General features: G+C 45.6%; 2 protein-coding genes across 2 annotated transcripts in view; both read right to left on the reverse strand.

Annotated features, from left to right (window-relative positions):
- abl1 (c-abl oncogene 1, non-receptor tyrosine kinase) overlaps positions 1–3259 on the reverse strand; it is a 71555-nt gene extending 68296 nt beyond the window's left edge. The window contains exon 1 of the mRNA XM_063210195.1: positions 920–3259. Within this exon, the coding sequence (XP_063066265.1) occupies positions 920–1055 (136 nt within the window). The 5' untranslated portion in view covers positions 1056–3259. The remainder of the gene's footprint in view (positions 1–919) is intronic.
- Positions 3260–3736: 477 nt separating this feature from the next.
- exosc2 (exosome component 2) lies at positions 3737–11626 on the reverse strand. Its single transcript, XM_063211251.1, has 9 exons — positions 11472–11626; positions 10673–10774; positions 10519–10564; positions 10330–10419; positions 10020–10085; positions 8811–8879; positions 7727–7903; positions 5737–5865; positions 3737–4143 (listed from the first exon to the last, which is right to left on the reverse strand). Exons 1-9 carry the CDS (start codon positions 11591–11593, stop codon positions 4063–4065), a joined length of 882 nt encoding a protein of 293 aa, XP_063067321.1. The 5' UTR covers positions 11594–11626; the 3' UTR covers positions 3737–4062.
- Between the last annotated feature and the right edge of the window lie 1410 nt (positions 11627–13036).

Here is a 13036-nt window from a genome sequence, read left to right on the forward strand (position 1 = left end):
ACCTTCTTCATACACTGGTGCTCTTTTTCTCTATTTTATCTAACACCAGTGTTAATTAGTCAGCTTTTTAAAATTTAGTCTTAGTCTTAGTCACAATGACAAATCAATTTTAGTCTTTGCCTTCCCAATTTAGTCTTAGTCTTAGTCTAAATGACGAAAATCAAAAAAGGGCATTGACGAAATATTTTAGTCAAAGTCATGGTTGACGAAATTAACACTGATGCTGAGGAGAGTGGGAAGTTAGTTATTTATCTGTCAAAATTACATATTCGTTAACCTGGAGCAGGCAACTTGCAGCGAAATGATAGTAAAGGGCTGCTGAGGTAGAGGTAAGGGTAGGGAGACCAGACACAATTCCACTGCAGAAGCACCCCACATATGATATGATACCAAAAACCACATGCACACACACGTCTATCAGAGAACCTCAAAGAAAGGGGTACAGGGGGAATGACATGGTTGGTGGTAGGTGCAGGGTGAGGGCCGGCTGACACCTGGAAGATGGAGTAGGATGGGAGAAGAGAAGAGATGAGATGCTTTCACAACCCGACACTGTCGCACACAACACACGACTTGACACAGCAAAAAAAAAAAATCACATGTACAGGACAAACACACTGCGCTCGCAACTATGACGCCACCCATTTAAGCACCTAATCTCGAACCCACTGACACGTTCAGGCCAGGGGCAGGAGAAGGAGTTGGGGAGACTTTCTTCAGACAGAATCATGAGCATTTGAAAGGCGCAGAAGCAGAACACATCAACGATGACATGGCAACAAAACTCACATGTACTGGACGAACACACAACCGAGGGGGAGGGGGAGACCAAGGAGACACGCGGCGGCATGAAATCAAGCGTACAGGAGGACCATGTGTGGGGGTGAGGAGGAGGCGAGACGAGACGAGTCGTTCTTACCGTGAGCGACGAAGACGTTGCAGGTGAGTGGTCCGTGGCGCGAGGAGCCGTCCTTGCGTCCGGTCTTGATGAAGGGCAGCGCCGGCAGACTGGGCCTCCTGGTGTCGCCCCCCAGCTTACCCGGCTGCTGCCCCATGGGGGCCCCCTAGCCAGGCCGGCGGCCACCGGGGCCGGCCACCGGGTAAACGAGACAGGGGACGGGGACAACTGGGGGAGCAGCCACAAGGGCCGAGCACTTGGCCGGGAGGCTGGGGGACAGGAAGGAAAGGGGAAGTAGAGAGAGGCCCGCGGGGAAGACAGCCACAGGGGCCAGGCACGGGCAGGGCAGGGCAAGGCGGGTGGACAGGAAGGGGAGAAGGGCCAAGGAACAGGCCGGCCCACAGATTAGCCACAGGGGCCCTGGGTGAGGAGACGGGGGACAGGAAGGAGAGGGGAAGTAGAGACAGCAGAGGAAGTAGCCAGAGGGGCTGGACACTGGGTCAGCACGGTCAGGTCGACAGGGACCAGGAGAGGGGACAGGTCCACAGGGTCAAGACAGTGAGGGGACAGGAGGGACAGGGGAAGAAGGAAGAGAGAGGAGAGGAAAAGGGGACAGGGGTGCAGGGAGGAGGGAGAGCAGGAAGAACTGGTTCCTCAGTCCATGCACGGGAGAGGTTGAGGGTGGACAGCAGCAAGTCAGGCGGGCAACGGCACGGGCCAGGAATGTGGATTGGAGGGTGAGGTGGGACGGGCTAGCAGGCTGGCATCCTGACGGCGAGCTTCCGGACACAGGTGTCAGAGTGGCTGAGAGGGTGCTGGTCTAGTCTGCAACCAGGGATCTGTGGCAGCCCGTTCCCTGCCTCATGCATGGGCTGTGCAGGAGTTGTCCAGTCATCCGAGGCAGGTGTGTAAGTCTAGGATACCAACAGTGCACCGCATCCAGGCACTTTCACTTTGTAGTGCTGTGTAGTGTAGTGTAGTGTAGTCCAGGTATTGCAGGGTAAGGGCATACAGTATTAAGACTTTATAGCTTTAAAAACTTCCATAAATTGTCCCATTCAACAGATTAAAAATAAAAACGACAGGCCAAAAAATTTCCTTTAGTGTTGGGAGCCACTGTGCATGATTGAGGCACTCATTGCATAAGACTAGGCATTTAAGTGATAGCTGGATATTGAGGCACTTTCTTACAGAGGCAATCTCTGACAGATGCATATTCCCAAATCATCTGACAGAGACATGTAAACGAACAGTTGATGAGAAGAAGTGCGAGTCCTGACACACGCAGACAACACAATACTGTGGTGCCTGTCCACTGTACAAGGCCCGACGCGCTCTTTGACAGTGCTAGTTAACACATGGCGGAATGTGGCAGTCAGTTAAATTACTTCCCCTCCAGGAGCAGAAGCAGATTAGTGAAAGTTCCTTATGCCTCCTCTACATTTGGCATGACATAAAAAAAGTGTTGCACTACTAGTGTTGGCATTGCGACAACGTGTCACCACTTCACATCTGAAAGTTTTGCAAACAGTTTCGGAATATCGCAATATTCAGAAAACTGAAAAGTTTGGGTGTGACTATTTGCATACTGAAAGTTAGTGTTATTGTTCAATCCCATTCATGCAACACACAGGCACAAGCTAGTTTGCTAACTTTGGAGAAGTTAGCATTATTGGGTTGCCTGGCATAGGAGCTAGGTTCACTATCAACTCGGCTCAACAAGTATAAAACACTACACTTTTAACTTTGCTAAACTACACATGTCATTTAAGAGCTGTGATTGCACTATGCCATTTTAAAGACATTTTTCAGTATGGTCCTTGATTACATATAATGGTCGAAACCGGGCTGATACTTTAATGCTTATTGGAATGCTCAGGCTATCGATTATGCTACAGCTAACAAGTCGGCAGCGCGAGATTTTTGGGTACACAGATGGAACAGCTCGCTCGTGCTATTTGGCTAGAAGCTCTTCAAACATCGTCACCACAGAAGTTCACATACGGAGTAATGATCACCTTGACAGATTCTTAAGTGACGACCTGAGACATGCTTGAGCTCAGCAAACACCCAGGGCTTGGTTCCCGAGTGTTTCTCCAACTTCCGTGTCCAGCCTTCGCGTCCTTCTATCCCGGGCTCCAAAACCCAGACCTGGGATACTAAACCAAGGCACCGACCCAGTCCTTTTGCAGTTTGGCACGAAGTTGTCAGGCACTGTTTCCACTCCCCGTTCCGCATTTGAAATGGTCAAATGTTGCGTTGCACTTCCTCGATTGCCCCCTACTTTGCATTGCTTGTTCATTAATTTAGGGGCAATTAAAGTGTAGCTACTCAAACAGTCGTCGTCTCATCCGCCATATTTCCGTACGCAAGGTGGATAGCTTCGTATGGGGGTGGGTTACGTTTGACGTCAGAACATGCGTGCGTGCGCCAACATGAACCGATCCAGGAACATTTTTTGGTGCGCTTTCCCCAACTTGCCATGGGGTCAGTGTGGTACGCAGCCTGGAAAACGCAGTAATTTGGGAAGTTCAAACACATACTACGAGTTTCAGCTGAGGCTCGAAATTACTGTAATTGCCTTAGCAATGACATCCAAGGAATGCAAAAGTGCATAAATTGTAGAATAACTATGCAAACATAGTAGGTTGCACACATCCAAAAGTTTTAACATACCAACCCACAAAGTGAAAGACATTCCAAAAATATTATCCTGTGAGAATGCAGTGGACAAGCCATTCAGCTTACATTTGGTGCACGCATAACCACCTGTTGCAATCACACTGTCTGTAATGCATCATGCACATTTCTCACATATCAACAAATTAGACAAAGGGCTACTTTGGACAGGGATCACCCCTTATTTATTTGTGTTTTATACAAGAGTAGACTACATACAAAAGTTATTAGTCACTGTCCTTCACAGAATGACAGTATACTTTAAAGTCTGTTTTGCTGCAATATGAAAAAAATAACAATGATGAAAGCTGTGCTTGCATGCAAGTTATTTTACACTAAATAGATAAAACATAATGAAATATCTGTCATTAGTCATCCACAGTAAATGATGCTCAAAAGTTGCATCGAGGGACACATCAAGTCTAAACCAAAGATTCCAGACTACAGTATGCCGCCCCATTCTAGAATGTCTGGGAGCACTGGGTTCAACCCTCCTGGTCTGCCAGTCGGTGCCTGGTCAGTAGGACAACCTCCTCGGTGACCTCTGGTTTCAGGATGTCTTTTATCTGCAACAATCACAAGCAACAACCCCATTTACACCAAGGAAGGCTTCACCAGAGAAAGCATGTTATCCAAACAAAAAAACAAATCATTGATTTTTTTATTTTTTTTTAAAAAAGATCGTTGACTGCATTATTCTATAAGTGCAAACAGCAAACATTTTTAAAACAGCACAGACATACTCCCTTTACCTGGTGTGAGAGAAATGACTAGTACGAGTAGACATCGCTTTACTAGGGCTTCTTTCCATGATCCCCAATTCCCGTCCTCCCTTGTGCTTGTGGCCTTGTGTTGACAACCAAAACATGGAATACTCTACCCAGTAATCTAAAAAGTATTACTGATTATCAGGCCTTCTCAAGGGGTGTGAAAAAATGGATATTAACCAACCAGTCTTGTCAACATTAATGATATGTTTTTTAAAATATGACTCACACTGTATGACATTTTAGTGTGTGTGTGTGTGTGTGTGTGTGTGTATGTGTGTGTGTTTGACCCATGGCCTACGGATGTGCTTACTTGTTTATATCTTGTTCATGTTAATGTATTTTAATATTTGTTTTACCTGTCCAGGGACTGCAGATGGAAATTAGCTATATAGCTATAATCTGGCACAAGCCATCTTTTTACTTCTGTAATCAATGTGTATTGTGCATGGTCCCTGTTGAACTAAACTAAATAAACTAAACTAAACTAAACGTAGCAAGACATCATTGATGGCAGAACTTTGTTAGATTCAATATCTCCAAAACCGCAACTCAAAAAGGTGATTTTTCTTTTCATTTGCATTCCGGATGTTGAATGGGGAAAGTCCCCCAATAGTTGTTGTGGCTAAGCTGACAGCGGGGAACCTACAGAGCTTGAAAGTGACGTCACTTCCCCCGATTTCATGGGACCTCAACAGCGTTTTTGGCCGAAAATCGTAGCATGTAATCCAAAGGCGGTATTAAAATGATATTTCGATCCCCTTCGAGTTGTGCCACGAGCTCCATATATGTCGTTTCTGATATTTTTGCTTAATTTTTCGTACGAACTCCTAAACTTTTTAGAAAGCTGTGTTTCTTCACATTTTTCATGCCGACGGCCTCGGAACAAAATTGATACTTCTGCATGAATAATCTTTATCTAGCCTCTTAAACAGCATTTTTGTAGCCCAGCGCATATCCTGACAGAGATCAAAAGATATTTACTCGCTACCATGTTGTTAGATGGTCAGCTTAGGTCCCGTGAAACGCGGAACTAAGGGGCGGGCCTTTCAAGCTCTATGTTGTTGGGGTGTTAGTGAAGTGCGAGGCCACAAGCACAAGTCGAGGATGAGAGTTAGGATAAAGGACGGTACCCCAGGGTGTGCAAATCAATTCCTCAACTTGCATCGTTTCCTCTGGCCTCTTTGTAGAGTTTGGTTAAGTTAGTGGAAACTTGAACTGGACATTCATTTAACATTGAAAATACAAACGTGATATAGCAAGACAGGAGGCCTGTTTGAGGATTTGCATCCCTGTTCTGAGATTGACGACGATCACAAGTAGACATTCCTTAACCTTGTATGACAGAAAGGGCTAGTGCAATTACAACACACAGACACAGCTGCCCTTTACCTGGTGTGAGAGCGAGGACTCGTAGCAGTAGAGAACGCTGGTGTCAAACAGCAGGACCTTGTGCGCGGCCAGAGCCAGGATGCAGTTCCTCAGCCGAGAGATCACCTCTCTGTCAGACAGGGCCACGGGCTACAGGGGAGGCAGAGATGGACAGGGGAACAACAGACAAGTCAATTGGGGCATGGCCTAAAGGGGGGGGGGGGGGTCAGGAGAGAGGCAGTCAGGTAGGGCCACACGCTAGAGGGGGAGATAGGGGAAGAACCAAGAAACTCAATTGGCTCGTTGTTGATGGAGCGGGCATAGCCTGGGAAATCCCATGCTGCTTTGCATGAATTGTTCCGATCTGATAGACAGCAATGGACGCCAACACCAAAGCTCTAGCCTGAGGTAAGGAACCAATCAGAGAGCAGGGAAGGGTGCAAAGGCGGTGATGCTTAGGCTACTAGATCTGCTTGACAAATGGAAGCTTGCAGTTTGTTTGAATACAACCGACACAATGGGCTATGGGCTTTGTGTATGCCAAACACATGGGCAAATGGTAAACCACACCACATAGCTGGTCTACAGACCATCTCACTCGTGAAACAGTCTGGTGCTAGCCAGGATAGGAGCGGCACTGATCTCTAGGAAACTCTGCGGTTCCCACTCCCAGTCAGATGAAAAATTCCATGACCTTCCCTGACCTACATTCTGAATTTCCATGACTTCTCCTATAAGTAAATGTGCAATATGGGCGCATTCACACCAGCCAAACTAATCCCAACATCCTCCCTTGATTCTAAGTCCTTACACTTAATTGAGCATGAATAAGCCACTCATAAGAGTACATTCACAAGTGGACTGTTTCATTTGGTTTGTCAAAACAATTGGCTTGTGTAGATACACAGGTTTTAGACATTGAACCTCCACCAATATTCCAAGGGAAAAAATCCTGTTCTGTGATTCTGTGAAAACTTTGTTCGTGCATCTTTACATTTAAATAATACAGTATATGCAATTATAGAACCATGTAATGTTCAACCAAGCTCTCATGGCACCATGGTCCAACTGCATGGTATAGAGTGTCGGCATACAATAGATGGTGGAACTGCGTAAACAGACCAAAACAAAAATCAGTGACTGACGGATGGATGCAGAAAAGGACAACAGGGTAACCTGGCCCAGCACCAGGGGGAGGCATATATTAATCACATCTATAATATTGAATTATGTTGGATATTGAATGGGGCCCCCAAATCCCCCAAAAGCTGCCCTGGGCTGGTTGACACTGACAACAGGGAAACTGTTCTGTTTTTTCTAATGCAAAGGCAATACCGAGCCAAGAGCCCACAGGAAAGGACGAGAGGTAGTACACTGACTTACAGCCACAGGTCTAGCACCCCCGCCCCATGTGTAAAGACCTGCAGTCTTACGCCACGGACACACAATTTTTGTCTTGTTTTGTTCCGTTTACGTGAGGTCACCAGCTATTGTATGCCAACACTCTATAACGAGTAAGGCCGGTCGCACATTGGCTCCGACAGCACTGCGGCGCACTTTGCTTCCGACATAATTCGGACCCCCAAACCAAATTTCACACGAACATAGCATTGATAGTCAATGGGCGGCGCCGACAAAATAGAAATCATCTCTCTCGTAATTGCTATCCGACATCTGTGAATGTCCGCGGACATCGGCGCCAGTCTGCGTTGTTCTATTGAAAACAATGAAATCGAACTTTTGCCCAGCAGTGCTCAGCACTTTGTCGCAGCCGGTGTGCGGAAGCCCTTAATCAACAGGTGAAATTTTGGAGGCCAGCACTTTCAAGATGGCCGTGAAGGCATCACAATAAACGCTTATAGGCTTTGAGTTCTCAGACTGCGGGTCCTAGGAGATTTCTAAAGGGCCGTACACTTCAGCTCTGTGTTGGTGGCGTACCCCCTGGTATGCTCCTAAAGGTCTCACCTCTGTGTTGGTGGCGTACCCCCTGGTATGCTCCTAAAGGTCTCACCTCTGTGCTGGTGTAGTAGCCGCCCACGTCCTCATCCTGCTGTGGAGGGGTGGGGAACAGCCAGATGTAGCCGTTGTTGCCCAGGATGATGGAGGCTCCGCAGGGCAGGTTGTGGAAGTGAGTCTTCTGCCTCTTCACCAGAGAAGGTGACACTTGCACCACGACACCCTGACCCAGCTGAGAAGAGAGAGAGAGAGAGGAAGAAGTGCTGTAAGCTATAGCAAAGATCCTCCTACTACAGTAACATAAATCAAGCCCATATTTTTCCTGGATCTATGTGACGTCAGGTGAACGCCCCTTTAGGAGACCTTTGGAGACTTTCGGTTGAGGATAAGTGGAGTTCCCTTAGTGCTGTAGATGGCGGTAACGCGCATCTTATGCAAGCCATCACCAAACGCCACAGAAAGAGAAGAAGGCCCACTTGGGAGACCAAACTTGAGCACACTCCTCTGCATTTGGTAGGCAGGGTTTGGGGTATCTTACTGTAATCGACGATTCTTTGGTTATAGTACTAGTATGGGTGGATGAGCTTGCAAGTCATCCGAAAGTATGTTGTTTTTCTCTTCAGCATATACCGCCATGATGGCTCCTCAGGTCTGAAATTCTATGGGAATTTGAATGGGATTTTTGTGGACCCATCTCAAATCAGTTGTGAGGGAAAACATGCAATCACAAACTCCCACATTCTGTGGAGGAGGTTAGAAATAGGCTGTAGGGATGACGGGTTTGATCATTTGGTGTCAAACAAAAAACATTTTCCCTAAACTAGTGTTAGGTGTGTGCACACATCAAAGTCATCAGGTGCTAGATCAAAGACGCATTAAACAAAGTGAAAGAATAACAGCACACTGTCAGCACAAGTCGAAATGTTGTGTAATAAAGCTGGGAGCAGAATCAGTTTGGAAATTCTTTGACTTTGCAAAATATTTTCTGCCAAGGGCCACTATTCTTTAGTCAGGCTCAGTGTAAAACTAAGGTTTATGAGCAGGTCTGAAATTGCAACAATGGCACTATATTCCTTATAGTCATTGAAGTTAGTGAGCATTCCCTAGAACACTTATTGATGAGGCAAAAAGGAACTCACCTTTCCGTACTTCAAGCTGCGTGTGTGGAGAGAGAGAGAGCCATCAGAGTAGACAGCCTGCACCTCAGCCTGTTGGGACAGCTGGGTTAAGGACAAAAGTTTCCTTTATGAGATTTTGGTTGCTGACACGCAGAGTACCGTCATTATAGTACCTCTCTAGGATGTATTCAAAGGTACAGGGGGACCAAAGCCCAGGGACCCCCAAAAATGTAGGTAGTCGACGGGATTCGATTGACAAAAAATGGTGACTGTAAATAGTTCTTAATGGAATAAATGAATGAGCCAACTCTTAAGCCTTGGCTGTTATTTTGAAGGTATGGGAGTGAAAATTCAGTCAAAGTAGCCTGCTATGACATCAGTCATTACCACCATCATAAGCAAATTGAGGAACATGGTGCTCAGCAATAAAAAAAGATGAAAGCCCATTGGGAAACTCCAACTCCCATTGTCATTGTGACACAGCACTCCACAGCACACAAGTGAACACTGCACACTGCACACAACGAAATTGCATTTATGCCTCACCCGTGCAAGGGGGCAGCCCTCAGTGGCGCCCCATGGGGAGCAGTGTGGTGGGACGGTACCATGCTCAGGGTACCTCAGTCATGGAGGAGGATGGGGGAGAGCACTGGTTGATTACTCCCCCCACCAACCTGGCGGGTCGGGAGTCAAACCGGCAACCTCTGGGATGCAAGTCTGACGCCCTAACCGCTCACCCATGACTAACTAACCGCTCACCCATGACTAACTAACCGCTCACCCATGAATGGTATAGTGTGATTCTTTCCTCTATTGTATGAATAGGGAACCTGTACCAGCACCAAGTGTCAAAACTGGCAGTCATGGGTAAGCGGTTAGGGCGTCAAACTTGTAGCAAAAATGTTGCCGGTTCGACTCCCGACCTGCCAGGTTGGTGGGGTGAGTAATTAATCAGTGCTCTCCCCCATCTTCCTCCATGTTTGAGGTACCTTGAGTATGGTACCGTCCCGCCACACTGCTCCCTTGGGGCGCCACTGGGGGCTGCCCCCTTGCACGGGTGAGGCATAAATGCAATTTTGTTGTGTGCATTGTGTGCTTCTGTGCTGTGGAGTGCTGCGTCGCACTGACAGTGGGAGTTGGAGTTTCCCAGTTGGTCTTTCACTTTTGCTTAAAATGCAATGAAATGACTATGCAATGGAATCTTGGACTGTTATGTGTCCCAAAGGATACACTGATGAGGTCTCCTTCCTGCAAGTAGTCCCTCATGGACAGCTCGTCTTCCGCCGATCTCCGCCTCTACAGTAACAAGAAGGGAAAAAAGACACTTCAATTACAGCCACCATTTCAGCTCTTTGGAACGTTGTCAACGTTGTCACAACAGTGGCTACAAAGGCACCCCATAAATGAGAAGAGGGAAAATGAGATCAAATAAAGTACCCTTTACTTTGTACACTTAAAAATAGACCAACGCAGACATGGCTGTTTGTTACACGATGATGTAAGATGGAAGCGTGACAGCACATGAGCAGGAGAGACCTACCAGCTCCCCCCCAGGAAGGTTGACTGAAGACAGCAGCAGCACAGAGTCCAGGCGAGAGCTGGTCTCCACCTTCCATCGCTTCTGCTGCACCTAATGGAGGAGAAAGATCATTGACGGCATAAAGGGTCTGCCCCACAGTCAGTCCTTTAACTGAACATTTATCTCCTGAAGAATATAATGAATATGTACCTCTACAACCCTTCCAACCACTACATCACCCACTTCACCGTTATACCTGCAGAACAGATGTAATCAAGAATTTGTCAAGGTCTTACATACACATGGAAAACATTTTATTTTCGGGTTCTACACCCGTGTGCTACACCTTTCGCAGGGAACCCACCTTGTCTTTAGAGGGCGAACACAAATGAGCTTGTTTACCCGTTCGACTTCCCCAGCTACAGAGGCCGTCAGCTTGTCTTCATCCAAGTACGTCCCATGTCCCCTGTAGAGCAAAGCGAATAATAGCAGCTGTGTGTCAGTTCACCTAGATCAAGGTGCTTTCAGTTGACAAGGAAAACAGGGTTGGCATCTTGAAAGACATGAAAAGTCATTAAGAGTTTCCCCAGGGAGCACCTGGATTGGAATGGGGGAATAACTAAAGTAGAGTTACTTGTGAGCATATGAATGGATAGATGTCAGGGACATGTTCTCTCCACCAAACTGGACGAGATTCTCATAGAAATGGCAAATCATGACAGCTGTGTATACATGGGTTCTAAATTTTGTTTATAACCTGACAGCGCGAACCTAGCTGCGCACAACTCAACCTCTGATTGTTGGAAACCGCTGTCGGTCAAAAAATTAGCTCATGTGGTTGGCTGCCAGTGTCTTGCCCCTCCTCATAACATCGTGTTGATAAACACTGAGAACCCAGGTACATCTAGAATTAATTATACTAATGACACTCGAGCGATTGCATGGCAACTGCGACATCATGCACACGAAGTTAAATTCTTCTGTGTATATGTAGTACGTAATGTAGCTCGTTTTATTTGTCCACACGGCGTTTAACTACTAGGAACATGCAGAGTAAAAACACATGTTGCTGCAATGAATGGAAGCAAAAGCAACTTCATTGCACTAGCATGAAAGCCAGAAAGTACTGAATTAACCAGTTTCACAATACTAAAATTACATACCGCATGAAACCAGTGTCTGTGGTAATAACATCTCCAGGAACCACAAGAGTAGATGCTGCATTTTTTGAACCAGAAAGAGATATTTGTTTCAAAATAGCAGGTAATCTCATGTCCACCGCCATGCTTCCGCAGAGACTTTATTGAGTCGCCTGTTGATGACATCACAGAAGTAGTCTGACTACAACAGCAGCAGAACATATTTATAATATCGACAAATTGCATTGTAATCACGGAACCACCATTACCCAAGAATCTTTTCGAAGATTTAAGTATAGGGAAAGTGTCATTATGTACAAAGAAAACAAAGAAAGATGTTATAAACAAAATACTGCGCCCTGTAATGCTATGGGATCTGGCGCCACCTGGCGGAAAATTATATGAACTTGCCCAGGGGTGGATTGTGAGGAAATTATCTTCATATGTGTATGACATTTGGCGGTAATCATAAATGTAATACATTTTAGTATTAATTTAATTTATTGTTATTCAATTCAAATTTTCATTTCAAAATTACCCATCTTGTCCATACCACTTTTTGAGAAATATAATATAAAATGGCATACCAGGACAATTTGTCCCCACCACTATCTACACCCACTAATCTCCACACTGTTAGATCAAGGCATGCACTGATTGTTGTACTCATTATACTCACATGTATGAGGAGTGTAATCACTCAGTCTTGCTCAACAGCATAAAACAGCAATGAGGTGGGCCATAGGCTTTTTCTCCCATAGGCCTACTACCTCCATGGTTTCTCCTCTCCCATTAGTGCAGAGTGGACAAATGGAACAAGTCAAACATCCCTGCTCTCTTCCCTGAGTTAAAGATGCTGTAGGCCTCATTTATATAATTAACTGTAACTATTTTTAATAATTCAGATTTAAAGGCAAAAATCATTCTGCCGATCACATAAACCAAACTTGGTTTGACTTTGACTTACTTTATGTGGTTTTTCACCACTAGAGGGGGCAGTAACTCCTTGAATGTAATTGCTGTGTCTGTTTGGCCAGTCATAGAAGACAGAATGTGTGAAGAATATGACAAAGATTTCGTATCTTACTATTTACTATTTTCAAGACAAGACAAGACAGAACAGTATGCCCATCAATGTTGAATGCATTTTCGGCATTTAGTGAGATAAGCCCTGCTCCCCTAAACAAAATCTATCATTTGCCCCCCTCAACTGAGTGAAATGTCCACATGATAGTCTGGTCATGCCGTTCAAATTGTATAATTAGTGTTAGTGTTCAATGAAGGTGCAAGTACTGAAATCCAACAGTTGAGAAGTTGAGAGTTGTTACCTTAACCCCTTAAGACACTTAAGACACGGCATTATAAATTAGCTGTTACCAGAATGGCAATGACCAAGTCATAATGTATTACTAAAGGCCCCATGCACTGTCATAGTAGTGTAGTACTATAGTAGCTAACTTTCAATGTCTATTACAGCATGCCACAGGAGGTACAGCGTGCATTAAGGGTTAAGCATGTTTTTAATATAGCTATATTTGGGGATTTATAGTGAAGTTCATTGACTGGAAAGAATTGGGAGAGAGATGGGG

The sequence above is a fragment of the Engraulis encrasicolus genome, chromosome 11, assembly GCF_034702125.1.
Source record: "Engraulis encrasicolus isolate BLACKSEA-1 chromosome 11, IST_EnEncr_1.0, whole genome shotgun sequence".
Lineage (NCBI taxonomy): Eukaryota > Metazoa > Chordata > Actinopteri > Clupeiformes > Engraulidae > Engraulis > Engraulis encrasicolus.